Source organism: Pagrus major, chromosome 17 (assembly GCF_040436345.1).
Source record: "Pagrus major chromosome 17, Pma_NU_1.0".
NCBI classification, from domain to species: Eukaryota; Metazoa; Chordata; class Actinopteri; order Spariformes; family Sparidae; genus Pagrus; species Pagrus major.
The window spans coordinates 15942494-15960852 of NC_133231.1; the positions used below are offsets into that span (position 1 = coordinate 15942494).

An 18359-nucleotide genomic window follows, 5' to 3' on the forward strand; every position below is an offset into this window, starting at 1 on the left:
TATATGGGTTAAATATGTGTCTCTCTATACAACGTGTCTAAACAGGTCATGCTTTTGTAATGAAAGCCAAGCCGCCTTACTTCCGGTATTTCTGTCGCTCTCCAGCTGGTTTGACGCAGCTCGGCGGAGTCACCGCACCGCTCCAGCTGTTGCCACCGCTGTCCGCCTGCTGTCTCCCCGCTGCTCGCTGCTCGCTGCTGCTGCTGCTGCCTGCCCCCATTTCCAATGCAGCAGCGACCATGACAGGCATCGCCGCTGCTTCTTTCTTTTCCAACGCTTGCAGGTTCGGGGGCTGCGGACTTCACTTCGACTCTCTGGCCGAGCTCATCGTGCACATCGAGGATAACCACATCGGTAAGCGCCTGGGAACGAGCGCCGCAGCTAGCAATGGCCGAGGTTTGCAGCTAGCAGGAGTGGCTAAGTTAGCGAGCTAGCAAGTTACTTCCTGCGTCCTGACAACCCTGTTGCTAGGTGGGGTGGCTGTTGATGCGTCGGTGTGGATATTACAGTTCCTCGTTCGCCACCTGTAATCATGTATCATCGCTGTGTCACAGATTAGACAGCTGTTAACAGCCACAGAGCCGCACCGACACACCGACGCACCGACAGGAAGACAGTTTCTTTACGCTCCGTCGGCTCGCTCGTGCAACATTATCGCAGGAGGCCCCCGCGCTCAGCTGCCTCGGAAGCGTCATGAGTTCACTTACAGTCTGCACGAGCCAATGAAGATACCCTCGTTCATTATCAGCTTGTTTCAACACAGTTCACTTGTTCTGCTTGTTAGAAAGTAACTCTCTTAAACTCTACTTCAACGACCGATGAGCCATTTAACTTCATGCTGTTGGCACATCTCTCATTCAGTCATGACAGCATAGTTTCTTTAAAGATGCAAAATGTATTCCCATGGCATATACCTGTCTAAATCACCTTTTAAAATCAATGTTGTTAGGCTATAGGTCTGATACTAATTCACTTGCCAGTTGTGAAATTAGCATGAAAAATAAATATAATATATATATTTGCAAAAGGAGATATAATCTAATAATTTAGTTTATCATATTCTCATATGTATGACATACTAAATGATTATAATATATAACATCTATTTAAAACAATTTATTTTATTTTGTAGACATGCAATAGCCTCATTAGAGACACATATGAATAAGCATCGCTCTTAAAGGTGCAATACATGCATTTTTGGTTGGAAACATTCAAAACTTAACGAACATAATCAACAGAATATGAAGGAATACCAGTTTTGAACTTACATTGTTTATGTGTTGTATTGCAAAGCATGTTTGGCAAGCTAACCAGCCAACCACGCCCGTCCCAGTCCAAAGCACGCGTTCCAGCAGTGTAAGCACTTCCCTGGTGCACCAACTGCTAACTGCACGGCTAACTGAGCTAACTAGCTAATGGCAGCTACAGTTGGCAGCAGTTAGCGGTTACCCTGGTGATATGCTGACCCCTATTTGTTTTGAAGTTGAATTCATACACAGATTGCACCTTTAACCATACATAGTGTCTGTCAGCTGAAACAGGTGGGGAAATATCAGATACTGTAAAGAAAATAATGGCTTTCAATCATGTTTAGCCTTTGTAGTGTTAGTCTGTCCATGCACTGAAAGAAGAATAGCTATGAGCCATGTACAACTGCGTTAAAGGCCAAACGTTGCTGCATCATTTGATAAAAAATAACCCTTGAGAATGTTTAATGTCATTATTCTTAATCTAAAATGCACAAATATGATCAGTGCCGTTATAAGATGACCTCTTTTTGTAGAATAAAGTATCTATTTTCTTTAAAAATCCGTTTTTGCCATGTTGTTTTAAAGGATACAGGCCACCCAAAATCTGAGCATCTGTAAAAGTAAAAAGTACCTTTAAAGACAGGCAGTAAATGCTTCTGTACACTTCTGGAGCAGGTTATTAGAAACTGTGTTGCCTACAGTAGTAATGAACAGATTTGACTTGGCTGCGTCATGATTAACACCAAAACAAGTGTAACACCATCATGCAGAAAAATAATTACATTTTATCATATTTCATTGTGTTTAAATCATATCCAGTCCCACATCGGTGTTGGTCTACCCACACCAGCACATAGCATGTTTAACACTGTCATCAGTGCATGCGAGATAGCAGCTTAAAAATACTGTCCTCCTGACTGCACATCAAATCCCACCACAATCAACAGCGCCGCCTCTAGTTCATGCGAGGCAAGACAGTAACAAGAACAACCTGTAGGTGGAGATTGGAAACTCATTATGCAATTGAAACATTTATTTGCCTGTGCTACTTTATAATGACATTTTCTGATCGGTGAAATGTAACCCCCTGTTTGAATAATTGGTAGATTTTCATCACTGCAGCAATTTTGGCATGTAATAGGCGTTAAGCACAGGTGTTACTAATGACATTAATGAAGGGTCTGCTCTGTTTAGGCACAGAGCATTAACTAATGTGATTAGTAACACCTGTATTTACCCACTATTTCATGTCAGAATCGCAGCTGTGAAAAAAGTGAATGGATGGCGAATTTAAGACAATGACCGTTTAATTGACTTAAATTGTGTGTGTAACGAGGTAATGTAATGTTAACCATACAGAAAAATCACTTTAGTTTGTGAAATATGCAACATATTGTGTTGTTTTTAAGAAGAGAGAAGCTGTGAAGCAATGAATGCGCATACAAAGCACTCTGTCTTTGTGTCCTCTGTGTGTACAGGTGAAAAAAGTTTTTATTAAGTTTAGTGATATGTAAAATAAAAGTGTGGACTTTATATGAGTACTTCATTTTAGGGGTTTTAATTTAATTTCCAGCTGGAGCTTAGTGCCACAGGCCAATGTATTTATAGCCTCTTTTCACTTTATTAAAAAATACCTACAAAAGAAAATCAAAGCAGCAAACCAGTATTAAAAGAAATGTACATGTCACTTTATTCATTTACTTATTTTATTATCCATACTTTATTGCTTTATTTACAAAAGTTAAGTCAGAATTAACATTTAGTTTTATCTGACATGTATTTTACATCATATTATCAGGAACATTACATTTTTGTTAAGTGTTAAAACATTTTTTATCGTTAAAGGCTAGTCTAGGAAGTGAATTCTCCTCCTCGCACTTTGACACTCTTTTAGTTCCTACATCTGTTTCCCAATCTAATATTTCAGACTCTTATTATTGAAGCTGACAAGGCACAGCTGTCTCTGTTGTTCTTGTTTGTTGCTTGACTGGCTTTAATATCCTCTGCCCTCTGATTGTGTGCTGTGCATGTGTCCGAGGTGTTAGCCTTAGAAAAAAATGCCTCCAAATGACTTATTGGGGAATAATGAGGCAATTAGTTGGCCCAGAGTGGAAAAACTTTGCTGCCCCCCTTCTTTGTCCTCTGGCCTGTGCCCACTCTGAGAAGTGCGAAATCTTGCGCGTTGTGCCAAGTGCCTGTGAAGCATAATTACAGAGAGAGTGCTTGATTTGGCCTGTCTTCCTCCTCATCTGGTGGCCTGCTGCTTAAAGCACATTCTCCTTTATAATTAGGCGCCTGGAAAACAAGCGCACATTCTTGTCCCCATTTTCCCCAGCCGTCCTGCTGGTCAGCTCTGTGAACAAGAGGTGGCGCTGCTCCGCTGTTGGTGGAGGGGGCTTTCTTGAGATGCCTGGTCTGAACAGTAAAAGTATGTGGTGGATATGAAAGGCCAAAACTTGCCTCCTCTGCTCATTTAACAATAGAGGTGCAAGGATAAGTCGATTTAGATAAAGTTAATCGCCAACTGTTTCAAAGTGATTAATCGTTTCAGTAATATTTCATCAAAAAAGTCAAACATTTGCTGGTTCCAGCTTCTGAAATGTAAAGATTTGCTGCTTTTCTTTGTCATTAATGATAGTTAATGAAGAGTGTTGGTTGGACAAACGTCACTTTGGGCTCTAGGAAATTGTGATGAGCATTTTTCAAAAAATTTTCCCCCATTTTTTAGACTAAACAATTAATCGATTAATTGTGACAAAATTGGCAGATTTATCTATAATGAAAATAATCATTTAGTTGTAGCCCTGTTTAACAACACCATGTATTGTGTCATGCAGTAACCAGTTTGAATGTCCAAGCTTAAGTCAATTAAAACATATTGATAAAAAATATATATGTTAAAAAATGAATATGGTCAATTATTGAGAGAAATAATCCCAAAGTTAAGGGAAGCTTCTTATACTTAAATATTTCACAATCCTTCCCGACTACTTTTGTACCCATGCACTGCTGTACATGAAGGGAATTAGCACAGTTACTTAACTTTGATGTATAAGAAACCTCAAGACTTTTCTTAAATGACTTAAGTTTGAATCTTATTAAACAAATCTCAAATAAAATGTACAGAAGAATTTCCAACCCACATCAACAAAAAAATCTCTGTCATTGTTCCTCCACCGCCCTGACAGCAGATTCAAGTTGACAATATGAGTGTTGGGTGGTCCGTTTAGACCTTTGTGAACAAATTCAGCTAACTTTAAGAGAGCAGATGCTAATGAGCCCCAGAAAACACCAGCAAGAGCAGAGGAAGGTTTTAACACTGAGCCTAAGTCATATTAAGCTTGAAAGATCTCCTCAGTGGTCTGGTGTTCTTGTGCGGCATGAAAAAACTGCTCGCACTGAGCCACTGAAATGTTTACTTTGTCACTGCGCGACCAGGCCACTGTAGACCAGGAGCAAATAGCGACCATGTTATTTAGACCTGTGTGTGTGTGTGTGTACTGCTTCTGGGGCCTGAAGTGTCCAGGCTTGGTAACAATGGGTCTGTTTGTTGCCAATTCTCACTGGAGGCTCATTTAGTAGATTTTGGTATGTACCCCCCAAAAAAAAATCTGCACGGAAGTAATAAATTTGGGAAGCAGTAACTAGTTCCCTGATCTGTGCACCTGGTGGGCCTAATTACATTTCCCCATCCCCCGACACCGCTGCTCCTGTTCCTGTGTGGTGACTGCAACATGAGGGGCTCCTGTACTCGATAAAACATCCCTCACAGGAGATAATGTACAGCTTGTGTTGACGTTACGCAACGTGGGCGTGCAGTTCGATGCAGAAAAAAATGGAATTTATTGCGAAAGATTTCGTTCAGTGCATTAATGGATGATGTTAAACATGAGATACTGTCCAAAATGCTGCAGATATGATGATTCCTCCTTAAATACAGCTGACTTAACTTGTATGGATTTGAGCAGAAGTGTTTGTGTCTCTTGGCTTTTCCAACTTTCCGAAAGAACACAGATTTCCTGCAATTTTAACATGAACACGGTCAAATTCAAATATAATAAATGTCAGTCTAAAAACTCTGCCATTTATGCTGAAAAATGAATCCATTAGACAACTACACCCATAGCATGTCAAGTTTGCTGCTAAGGATCATGGGAGTTGTTGTCTTCATTGTTACACAACCATCATTGCCAATAAAAATCTATCTGATGTAACTCAGGCAGAAATGTGCACAGACGAGGTAATGTTTTAAGGTTTATTCATGTTACGCTTACCGACTTCCTTCCTCGCTCTTTGACATATCATATTCCCTGGATATTATAGCAAGAGGAGACCAAATGAAACGCACCATTATATTGAATGAAATTACTGATTTCTCTTTTCTTGAACATTGTTGGAAACATAGATAATTTAAATGCACAGCACATGTAGACATTTTAATGTGGGAATGTAACATATTATATCTTTGATAGATTGTTCAATCGAAAGAAAGTTAAGCTTTAACTGTTTTAATAATGGGTTAACAACAAAGCAAGCAAAGTTATGGTCGGTTTGTTCGTTTGTTTGAAGCATGAAATTCAATCAATGAAGATTTTTCTCTTCTGATTAAATTTTTCTACATAGTGCACCTTTAATATGTAGTTTTTAGGTTTTGAGTTGTTAGCCACACAAGCACATTAAATCATCCGGTCATCTGAGAAACTAAACATTTCAGGAAATTGTAGTCCTTCAATCATTTAGTGGAGAGTATAATCAGCAGATTCATCTAAAATGAAAATAATTGTTAGTTGCAGCCTAAGTGGGAATCACTAAACTGAGAATCCACATGTTCGCAATGAGCAGCAATGTGTGTTTACTTCTGTGTTTGCACAAACTTGTCTTTGTAGAGATGTGTGTGTGTGACTCCGTGCAGCTGTAGATGTTTAAGCTGCTGTCTGTGCGAAACGTATTTATAATGGATCATTTTAACCTCCCCGTGTTTTTTTCAGTAACCCGCAAAGGCAGCTTACACATGGAGCTTGACTCCGTTTCATTTCCTCCTCAGAGGTCACATCATAATGAATTACCTGTGCCACCACTCCTGGTAATGTCCCCCGCTGCTCAGAGCCGCCATAAACATGTCACCATAATGCTCAGCACTCTGCTCTACCCCACAGTGCATTTGGCCATGAGGGTGGATGGGAGAGCCAGACACTGGTGGAAATGAGAGAGGGAGCTGTGCATCTGGTGTGTGTGTGTGTGTGTGTGTGTGTGTGTGTGTGTGTGTGTGTGTGTGTGTGTGTGTGTGTGTGAGGGAGAGGGAGAGGGTCGTGGAGGCCGTTATTAGAGGGCAGCAGGCGTCACTTCCCCCGTTGCCTTAGGAAGGTTTGTTGTGTGATCGTCTCTTGGTTTCCTGTTGCGGGCCGTCATAGGGGCCCTAATGAGAACATGTTATTGCATCATGTTTTCTGCACTCATACTCTGCAGCTACTGACTCCCATACAAATGCTACACATACAGACACCAACAGTCGGCACAGGCAATGCTTCATATACGATTGTAAGGTTTGTGTTATCTTGAGTCTAAGCAGATTTGTTGAAATGAAAAATATCTGGTGCCATTACGTTTGTTTTTTAAAGGTCTAGTGTGTAGGATTTATGGCTATTGAGGGGCAGAAATGGAATATAATTTTGTTTTCATTAGTGTATATTCGTTGTGTTTTCATTCCCTTAGAATTAGTTTCGTTGAGATCTAAAGAGGCAGCAGGTCTTCTTCCACACAGACCAGATAAACTAGACACATTTTAGGCCTTTCGCATTTTTAGCATCACCTTTGGGAACCTGGACCCTTAGGTAGGAAACATTTAAAAAATGTGATTCAAAACACTGGATGGAAACTTGGTGTATTTCTCAGACTGAGAAGACTAAGTGTTTTTTAATTACTTGAAGGAATTTTTATGTCTGATCTGGTGGAAATCAGCAGCTTTCTCTCCACTCTGCCAAAAGAGAACTCTGTTTGCTGTTAAATGCAATTTGCAGAAAACGGAGACCTTTCATGGGAAGTTCTTTGATTTTCAGAATAGAAATTGTTTGAACTGCTGTACATCTTAAAAAATAGCCAATATCTCCTTTTAATCTCTGCTATATTTTTGTTATATTTTGCTACTTTTGCATCTTTTTTTGCACTTTCTAACAAAGCTTGCATTGCCTACGATAGAGATATGTATCTGTTTTTCTCCTACGGAGCACAAAGGAGCCTAAACTAAATTTCGTTTTGCCACCAGTTTTGTAAAATGACAAATAAATTAACCCTGTACCTTGTACATGACCTTGTACCTTAAAGTAATCGTTGTACCTTGTACAAAACTATCACTGGTGCTTATAGGAACTGATTGTTTGCCTCTGGATCCAGTGCTGCTGAATAAATGAATACCCCTTTTTTGTTTCCCAGAAGGCTTCTAATAGGCGGCCACCAAGGTGGACCACCTGTGTAGTTTGATTAGAGAGGTTCCCATCTCTATTTGAGGTGCCTTCATTCCGGTCCTTGACTGCTGGTGGCCCTAAAAGAATAGCAGGGTCTGCGAGGGACTGGCCCCTGCAGGCCTCTCTCTCCCCAGTCCCCACCTGAGGTGTGTGTGATTTACAGTGTGTGGGAACAGATTGATCCACTGCTGTTTGAGCGGTCCGTGAGCAGGCCGCCATACCACTCCTTGAGGCACATTAGGGATCTTAGGAGGGATTTCGTGTGCACTCACGCACACACATACCAGCCCACAGCGCTCAGAATAGTCTCCACACTGCCTCCAGCTTTTGGCTGGGGAATAGTGCCATTATGAATGTGTCTTTCCTACTCTGTGTTTCCATGACTTTGGCTGGAGAGTAGAGAGAGGTGTGCTGTCCTTCTCACTGGGGATAAATCCGCTGTTAATGAAACACTTGCTTACGACTGAGGCCTTGAGAGAACCCTCCTGAGCCTGAGGCGCTGAGGTTTAAGCTGTTCCTCCACCCTACCTGCCAGTATCATAAAATTTTGCCACTATTTCATCGTCAACCAGGCGGCTCGGCCTTAACCACTGAGTGGATGATGGCCTGTGTCATCGCTCTTGTGCACTTTTCAGTAAGACTGACATTGGTTTGTTGACTTAGATTTCTGTTTGACCTCTAAAATGTGTGCTTTCAAAATGCGGTTTTACTCGTCAACATCAACTTTCACCTCCTTCTTGACATATTAAGTCAGTAGTATACTATTACACTATTAAATATGGAGAGTGCAGTCTGTGCTGTATGTTTCTTGTATTGATGGTTTTGTGTGCACAGGTGTGTGTCTGTACTTTCAGTTTATACACCATGTTGGTATTCCTACAAACAGTTTTTGGTTTTGTCTTGACTTAAAAAATACTATTTCGGATACTTTATTTTAGAGAATGATTTTTCCATTGTCATCGCCCCAGCACTTCCAAAAGGTATGACTGTTGGTGCTGAGACAACCAGATCGCTTTCCATTTTCTTCAGAGTATGCAACTACCAACAACACAGGACAAAATGTGACTTTATTCATTCATTTAGCCAATAATGGTGACACAAAAGCAGATAAAAATGCTGCCAGAAAGCCTTCATTTTCTTGGGAGATTTTGTGCCCAGTGGTAGACAAAAGTGCAGAGTGAAAGTAAGGTTTATAGGGAAACAATCTAAATGCCAATGGTGTCATTATTCTATAGCCATTACATTGTGCAATCAGCATTTACTTCATAATGATACGTTAAGGCAAAAAACATGTCTATTGCCAGTTTAATTAGAATACAGCATAAAATAAGTAACATTTTCTGTTTTATCTCAAGCAATTTCTGATTACAGCGTAACTTAGAGAAAACTAACTTCTTTTATACGATACCAAGCCGCAGTCACGTCTCTTCAGACATACCTTGAGCATTCCTATCCCCATTAAAGTGAAAAATAGATCATGTAATGGTGAAATCGTCGATCAAAGAGTTCCATCAACATCTAATCAGTTCTTCTCTGGCACATTGGTCACTCTGTCCAGACAAAATTTAATGGAAATGTGTTTTTAGGTGTTTTGTCCTCAACAAACAAACAAACAAACAGGAGTAAAGGCCTGTTGAGGAAATAATAGAGCATGACTCAGTGTTTTATTACAGCCTCCAAAAGGTGTTGCTGAACAGGAAAACTTTAATTACACTATTTCAACATGTTTTGTATCATTGCCATGGTCATTTTCAAATTATATCCACTAGGACTGGACTGTTTTTTTGCTTGCTGATACAGATACTGTACCCACTGTGCCTCACAAAGGCATAATTTAAAATTGAATGTTACAAATAGCCTTAGGTGTGAGTGTTGTGCATAAATGAGCTTGTGGATGGAAAACAAGCGATAGTTTTAACCACATGGGGGTAGCAGTCTTTCGCAGCTCTGTCAGAGGCAGACAGGGAGGCTCAGCTGGTAAGTGGTAGACACTGTTGTTTTATGGGGCATCTCTCTTCCCCACATGGACGGCAGTGGGAAGCGAGCGTTTGAAGTCAGGCCCGCTTCACCTCAGGGTGTGGAGATTGGCTATTGTTGTACATTTAGCACCGCTGAGCAAGATGAATGTCTGGAGCACAGCATGGGAAAGCTCAGTATGTGTCAAGTGTGGTCATGTATGAGCAATGTGGTGTCTGCAGAGCACAGCTTTTCTAAATGTGCCATGGAAATTCAAAAGAGAAGGCACTTAAGATGTTGAGCTCTCCTTCCATATGAATTCAAATATAAAAAGTGTACATAGACCTTTTTTAAATTTGTAATTAAAAAGAAAAATTAAAATCAAAAGTGTATGTTCAGTTCAGTTGATACATATATATCACAGTTTTATCTTTGTTCTGTAAGGGGGTCATACGTAAGAATAAGTCACTTTGAATTCATATTCCACCATATCACCAGATTGCTAACTGCGGCTAACTATATTGTTTTTTATACATCCATGACTGTAGCTACTGTTAACTTGTTAGCTCAGTTAGCCATGTAGCTATCTGCATTACATGGAGAGCGTTTGGAGGCCGCTCGCAGAAAGAGGTTTTCAGGCCAGCTAGCTGGTTAGCATGGTTACTTCAGTAGATATCTCTTTATCACAAAACATCAACGTCTTTGACATAGCATCAAAACGCTAATAATTTTAGTTAGCTTTTGAATGTTTTGAACTTAAATTTGACCTTTAAGGGTGCAAAGAGTTTAGACGTTATGTCAAAGATATCTATGTACCGTGTTGCAGAGATGTCTATTGAAGTTAGCATGCTACCCAGCTAGCCCTGGCCCTTCCTTTCTCATGATACCACTTTGTACCTCAAGAGGCGATAATTTCATAGTATAGCTCAGGCCTTGTGTAGTTTTAGCTGAGTGAGAGAGTTTGCTACGCTCCAGAAGCTCTCTTAGCTGTTTTAGCCCAATCAATAAACTAATTAAACTCACAAGAGAGTAAATATTCTGACACTTATTTTCCCTATTAAACAAAAAAATACAACTATACACATTCTGAATTCGAGTTTCCCTTTTAGCGGACGAAGAAGAGCTGAATTGCCTCGTTAACTCGTAAAACACACTTCATTCAACAGAGACAAGGCCTTTTCTTACATATTGCACCTTTAAAGCAAACCTTATAAATGACAAAAAGGAAATACGTCAATAGACCAGCAGCAGCTTAAAAACAGTGGAGCTTCTCCAGGAACACTAAACTAACCAGTGACTGTCGTCTAGACAGTGGTGCATGACATCATGTTTTAACTAATTGTACTGCATATTGCACAATATCCTGCATTTTGATTATTTTTTACTCGATAGTTTTTATAAGCTTTTATCCGTCGAGTCAGCTGAGCATGCATGCTCTTGGACAGCCAGCCTCCGCACTTTCATGCACACACATTCATACCTAGGACTCACCCAGTTCAGCCACAGTCTGCTACTGTTTGCCACTGGGTGCACCGGGGCACACGGATATAGGATTTTTTAAGGCAGTAGAGCGCACAAGTGTACATCTGTCATCTTCAGCAACATCCAAAGATACAAACGCAGTTCAATATTTGTACTGAAAAGTTTCTTTTCACAGATGTAAGACGCGCAATGAGTTAAAGGTAAACAGTGTTTCGGTACCGCATCTTATTTTGGTAATCTGATACAAGAGGTTTAAAAAGGTTTTACTCAAATTTAAAAGCCCTGTTGTGTATTAAATATCTGTATTTGCTGTAAAGCAAAGTATGCACTGATTATGTTTCCACCACGTATTTCGACGTTGACCATATGACAACATTTGGTATTGTTTACAGTAAAATCATCTGCCTAATTCCTCCACTTCCTGTCTCTGTCATCTGCTCAGACACAGATCCCCGTCTTCTGGAGAAGCAGGAGCAGCAGCAGCCGACATATGTTGCCCTCAGCTACATCAACAGGTAAAGAAATGTAATTTTTATGGAGAGAGAACATAGGTTTACATGCTTTAATGCTCAAAAACACACCAGTTATCTCATACTGTCCAGTGCTACAGCTCTGTATTTCCCCTCTGTGAAATGCTCTGTTTTAGCTCCTGTCTCTTTAAGGCCCCTCCTCCCGAATACCCAGTCTGCTCTGATTGGTCAGCTCACACACGCCTGACCCAGCATCGCAAAACTAGCCGCTAGGCATAAATTATGTACATTTATGCCTCTGTGACATAGTGTGATGTCACAAAGTCACAAATTAAAGGCAGGGCTACTGACGAGGCGTTTCAGTATCTTTTTTCTGTGGGAGAGAGGAGAATCTGTTGGTGTGGACTTTGACCTTTTTAACTTCAAGACCTTTTACAGGCACAAGAACATACAGCAAAAGTAAAAAACTAAAAAGCATAACAGGTCTCCTTTGACTAAATGATAACTAAATCTACTTATACATCTGACATTATCATGAGAATAATGTTAATGTTTTTAGTCTTTGTCCTCGTAAAGATTCACATACCTCTACATCAGTTAGTATTACTATCTCCTACTCCCATGCAATGTTTGCTCCTGTGAGCTTATACCAGCAGTTTCAAATGTCATCTGGTGGATTGCTTAGATGAATTACTTCAGTATTTGGTAGTTGGGTTTTTTTTATTGGCCTAGGTTCATCCCAGTCCTCTTTGATATGGTGCTTGGATAGTGGTTTCAGTGGCAACAAGCCAGTGTACAAGAAGGTCTGCCGCTGTCTCCCTGCCTTCACAAACACATCTTAATGTGGTTATCTCTTAATTTGTTAATTCCACTTTTGCTTTAACAATGTCTATGTTAACATTTCATTTTTATGATACACATTTACCAAAGACTTAACTATCCATCATAAACCCTGGTGTTTTTTTGATGGGAAAAGAGCCAATGATATTTTCCAAACGTGTGTTGTTGCAAAGCTTCAGTAGCAGCAACATCAGGGAGGTCCCACAGTAGTACATCAGATAAGATGACAAAAGCTGACCAGTCATACATCCCATGATTACAGGTTTATGACAGATGCTGCACGGCGAGAGCACGAGGCCGTGAAGAAGAAGGTGCAGCCCAAGTTGTCTCTGTCTCTGACAGGCAATCTGTCTCGCAGCAGCGTTTCCACTCCGCCTCGCCACACCAGTGGAAACCTCACCCCTCCTGTCACCCCACCCATCACCCCTTCCTCTTCCTTCCGCAGCAGTACACCAACAGGTACATAACCACCCTTCACACACTCACCTCTCCAGTCAGATATCCAGTACTTAGTGACAGCTGGCAGTGAAACACATGTTATCTATTAACAAAGCAAAGAGCAGAGGGGGTGTCTCAGTTAAAGGGTAACTCTGCCAATTTTACACATTAAAGTGTATTTACAGGTTTTGGGGAGTACTTTTGCATATGTGAAAAAATAGCATGAAGCTGCATTTAATCTGTTTAATTGCATCCAGTGATGTCACTCAGTGGCATTGTGGGTAATGTTGGTGCCAGGTTTTGAAAAGGAAGAGGAATGTGTGGAATAAAAAAGGCGATATCTCTGGTTCTGCTGTGTCAAGTTTGGTCATTTGCTTTTAAACTGTTTAAAGGAGTACAATGTTAGACCAGTGGACAGCTCTTGTAACCTGGAAACGTCATTACCCACAATGCAACTTAACCGGAGGACAAAGAGTGAATGTCCTCTTCAGGGATCAAATAAGAATCACAAAAGATTACAAGGCTGCCCATTAAGCTTTCTTACTTCAAAAAGATGACACAAAAATGTTGAAATTAATGTTAAGATACTGGCAGATATAATTCTTATGATAACAATTTTAAACAACAAACAAGTTTATTTGTATAGCACCTTTCACCCCATCATTTTCACCCCCTTTTTCACTCTTCAAATGATAGGAGATTGATTGTTATGTTCATTTTTTGCTATTCAGCGGCATTAGATTCAAGCTACACAGAAAAAAAAACAGTTCTCATAGTCCAGCTGACTTGTCTAATTCACCAGTGTTCATTATGTTTTAGCTCTTTTCCATGTAATATTTTCCCATGTGCTTGTTATGTAAAATATGCACCCATTAACATTCTGTCTTGTTTTTAGCAGTTGTGGTTTTGCAGCCCGTCTTGAGCCATAACATCCTTAATTAATTAACAAAGAAACTGCAGTTCGTTGACCTCAATAAAATGCATACATTCTTTCCCACGATTGGCATATTTCAGTCTTCCTGGAAATGTGGGCGCTGTGACACATGATGCAGAGATTATGGGAACACTAGCCCAAGGCACACGTTGAGAACAGTCCACACTTGTCAGCCTGAAGGCTCAAAGGCCTGGACTTCACCGCAAGAGATTAGTCACGAAGAGTGCATAAATCAGAGCGTCAGTTTGCTTAATGGCATGTCTGCCAGTGACGCCCCGAGTCAATTACTGTTCTACTTTCTGTCTTTCACCTCCCACAGGTAGCGAGTGTGATGAGGAGGAGGTAGACTTTGAGGAGTCTGACAGTGATGAGTCGTGGACCACAGAGAGCGCCATCAGCTCCGAGTCCATCCTCAGTTCTATGTGCATGAACGGAGGAGACGAGAAGCCTTTTGCTTGCCCCGTGCCAGGCTGTAAAAAGAGATACAAGGTAGGCAAATCTCTTTTTAGATTAAACATAATGTAAATGTAGCAGTGTGAAATATTTTTTCCTAATAAAAACCTGAGAAATTGGCAGAATCTTTGGCTCACAGAAATGAAAACGTAAACCCAGAATGGATTCTCTGACGCTGACAAAGGAGAATAAGTTCTTAGTTGGGCATTACAGCATGTCAACATAGATGCATACATCTAGTCCAGTGCAGTGATGTGGAGTTTTACAGGATTTTCCATTCACATCTGGTGTGTGTGGTTGGGATAAATTATGTGCAGCTTGAGAAAATTGCATTGCTGACGTGAATGACAGGGTTATGGGCAATGACTTAGTCTGAGGCAGCAGGCAGCATTAGGCATCTGTTTAGGGGCAGAACAGGATAGATTTGTAACAAAAGTGCATTTTAATTTCTCCTCTCGACAGCTAATGTCAACCGGCAACCTCTTTTTTTTCTAAAAGGAGCAAATTGTAAAATATGGCCAGAATTGAAATTTAAAACATTCAAAAAATTAACTATATTGATCAGCAGAATGTGAAGAAACAACCGTGCGTCTATGTGCTGTGTTGCAGAGATGTCTACCGAAGTTAGCATGCTAGCCAGTTCGCCCCGGCCCGTCCTGTCTCGTAATACCACTCTGCACCGCAACAGGCTACGTTTCGCTAGCTTTTAGTGTAATAAATGAACAAAATAACCTCGCAAAATGTCAGTAAAGGAAATACTCTTATATCTATTATGATTGCCAAACAAAAATACAAACGTACACCTTTCAAGTCTCTCTTTTGCCAAACTAATATGAGCTTAATTGCCTTGTTAACTCATCGTAAAAGACACTTCATTCAAACTCGACGTAAACAAAATAAAACTCACCAGGACAGTCTTGGTTTGTCTTTCCACAATCACATCTGGTTCGGTTGAAAAAATCCTCAGTTCACCGAGTAAGATGTAAGATGCTAATGCACAACTCTCTCCTCTCCTCTGCCGCCAAACACCTCCCCTGACCCCGCCTGAATCGCCCACAGTCCTGGTCAGAGCCGAAGTAGCCATGCTCACTCTCAGGCTGCTAAACCCGGTTTAGCTGTGCGAAGTTGCCCCTGGTGACTACCCCCGTGATCTGAGGTAGTGGTCTGGGCAAACTCTAGCATAAATGGTTCCACAGCAAACCGAGCCATGACAGCCAAGGATAGCTAGGAAACAGCAGCAGTTGTTGGTTACTCTGGTAATATGCTGCCCCTTTTTGGAGCTACCACCGCATTCTGGTCATATCCTACCAGTGACACTTCTAAAGGTGAAATACATTAAAAAAAAATGTTTAAAACGTTCCAAAATTAACAGAATGCGAAAGAAACAACAGTGTTGATGTTATGTCAAAGACGTCTATGTAGCGTGCTGTAGAGATATCTTCTGAAGCTAGCATGCTAACTAGCCACTTTGTTCCCAAAGTAAACAGCACCAAGAGCTCCCAGTTCAAGCAGAGTCAGCTAGCAAGAGCATTAGCTGCATGGCTAACTGAGCCAACTATTTAACGGCAGCTACAGTTACCAACAGTTCCCGTTTACTCCGGTAATATGCTGCCCCCTATTTGTTTGGAGTTTGACAGGTGGTCAACTCTTGCATATTGCACCTTTAAATATGTGTGTAAGAGAGAATGTAAGTTGTATGAAGCTCTGTTGTACCTCTTACTTGTGTTATTACATGTTTGAGGTGGATGAGGAAAAAATGTCATATCTGTTGCTTCATTACAGAATGTTAACGGGATCAAGTATCATGCCAAGAACGGCCATCGAACCCAGATAAGGGTGCGCAAACCCTTCAAGTGCCGGTGTGGGAAGAGCTACAAAACATCTCAGGGTCTCCGCCACCACACCATCAACTTCCACCCACCTATCTCTACTGACATCATCCGCAAGATGCAGCAGTAGAGAGCGGTGTGAGCGACCAGCAGTCTCCTTCGGGCCACTTTCCCAAACATCTGAACACCACCATCACCAGCTGTTTCTCATTCCACCCCCCTTCCTCTCACCCTTGCGCCCCTTCTCCTTCTCTTGTCCCACTTTGTAATGACACTATTTTCGATTGCATGGTATAAATGTATTATTATTCATTTTAAGTTTTTATTCAGAATGTTGAATCTTTAGGTAGTTCACAGTTTTGTATTTTGCACATTTAAGCTATCAGTTAACTATTTGACTTTATTTTGTTTTGACATATGCTGCTCGTTGATGAGGACATGTTTTAGACGAGAGAAAGGCCACACCAAGTCACGAGCAGCCTTGCATGTACAGCAGGGAATCCTGCTTTAAAAGCCGTGGTGAAGTCAGAGAAAACTTAGGAGAGATTAAGATGGTTTTTTTTAGAGAAAGGAGCCACCAACACCTGAAAAGATGAAAGAAAAATCTGAATGTTTGTGGTATAATGAGAAATCCAAGCTGACAATGTTTCATTCTCTATCAGATCTGATGTTTATAATCAGTTGTTGGTACTTTTCCTTTCATATCACAAGTATTTGAAACCTTTTTTATCAGTTTTACTGCAAACACTTGTGTGTGAGCACCAAAGGATGATCTCAGGTGACGTTTGCAAGCATTTCAACACCACAATCCTGCCCAAGTGTCCGATAGTATTTATTCCGTGGGATCATGGGAACTCTGCGTGCCATTGTTACTAATGTTCCCGGTCACTTTCCTGGAAATTTAAGCAGTTTTCCCTCACTATTTTACAGTGAGGGATTGAAGCACTTTTTGTAACAAGTTGCCAACAAATCAGCATTTTTTTTTTGCCAATATCTCGTTTGTGGTGTACGTGCAGTAGATACCAAAACGAGGCAAAAGGCCTTCAGAGGAGAAGTTGCATTGCTCCAGTAGGAAGATGTACACCAAAAGGTGTTTCTGTGAGATTTCTGTATGTACAGTAGTTGCCTTGAATTGTAAACCATTCCAATCAGTACAGATCTTTGTATGGCTTTGTTTTAACAGTTCAGACAAATTCATCTGAATGCAGACTGCTGAGTCCAGACACAGACTCCGCTGTCTTATGAAACCATGTGATTGTCCTTTTCACGGATAGTAGAAAACAGGGCCGACAGTAGCCATGTATTCAGCACATTTACGTTCTCACAGTCCCGTTGTTAGGCTGTGAGGGAAACACGTGCGGCTCCTTCTTTGTGCCAAAAAAATGTAATATCAGTTGAGGGTATGTAGAACAGCATTTAAAGGGTAACTCCATCAATTTTACACTTTAAAGTGTGTTTACAGGTATTGAGGGGCAATACTGCATATGTCAAAAAAATATTATAAAGCCTTTTGTGGCTCAAGAGGATGCTGCATTGTGGGTAATGTAGGCTACAGGTTTTGAAAAGCAGTAGCATAGCACTCCTATAACACTGTTGGACTGTTTCAAAAACAAATAGTCAAAATCGATACAACAGAACCAGAGATATTACATTTGTTATTCCACTCTTCCTTTTCAAAAGTTGGTGCCTACATTACCCACAATGCATCTTAGCCACTGAGTGACATCACGAGACAATTTATCAGATTACATGCAGCTTCCTTTAAAGCCACAAAAGGCTTTATACTACTTTTTCACATATGTAGTAGTACTTCCCACGACCTGTTAACACAAATTGATGTATAAAATTAGTGACAGTATCCTTAAATCCCTGAAATAGTGAACCCCATAGTGAAAATACCACAAGCTTGGGGATTTACCAACATTGAGCCATTAGGTGACATCTTCACTGCATGGATGTAACTACAGTCCAATGGAGAATTGTGACAGTATTGTACTGCCAGTGTGGAGGAAAGTCTTTGATATAGTGTACAGTGAATGTATTGTTCTGTGTTAAGTGCATTAAATTATATTTTCATATGTTTCTGGAGTAAAAAAAAATAAAAAAAACAATAGTATAATGTGTATAAATCAGAGGTTGTTTGGAGAAACTAATGGTGATGTACTGTATTTCTTCAAAAAGCTGCTTCATGTAAACTTTTGTTACAGTAAGAATAAAAATTCCTGACGTGTGCCTCGAGACTC

General features: G+C 40.5%; 1 protein-coding gene across 1 annotated transcript; it reads left to right on the forward strand.

The window, feature by feature from the left end:
* The first annotated feature begins 205 nt into the window (after positions 1-205).
* Positions 206-18340, forward strand: jazf1b (JAZF zinc finger 1b). Its single transcript, XM_073485524.1, has 5 exons — positions 206-354; positions 11595-11667; positions 12725-12921; positions 14154-14323; positions 16070-18340. The coding sequence occupies exons 1-5, from the start codon at positions 240-242 to the stop codon at positions 16244-16246; spliced, it is 732 nt and encodes a 243-aa protein (XP_073341625.1). The 5' UTR covers positions 206-239; the 3' UTR covers positions 16247-18340.
* The last annotated feature ends 19 nt before the right edge of the window (positions 18341-18359 follow it).

What these genes read in the sequence shown, in the direction of transcription:
- jazf1b (XM_073485524.1), top strand. Translation starts at nt 240, where the DNA reads ATGACAGGCATCGCCGCTGCTTCTTTCTTTTCCAACGCTTGCAGGTTC. An exon ending in CATCGAGGATAACCACATCG is followed by an intron (nt 355 to 11,594) that starts GTAAGCGCCTGG and finishes TCATCTGCTCAG; the next exon opens with ACACAGATCCCCGTCTTCTG. An exon ending in GCCCTCAGCTACATCAACAG is followed by an intron (nt 11,668 to 12,724) that starts GTAAAGAAATGT and finishes CCATGATTACAG; the next exon opens with GTTTATGACAGATGCTGCAC.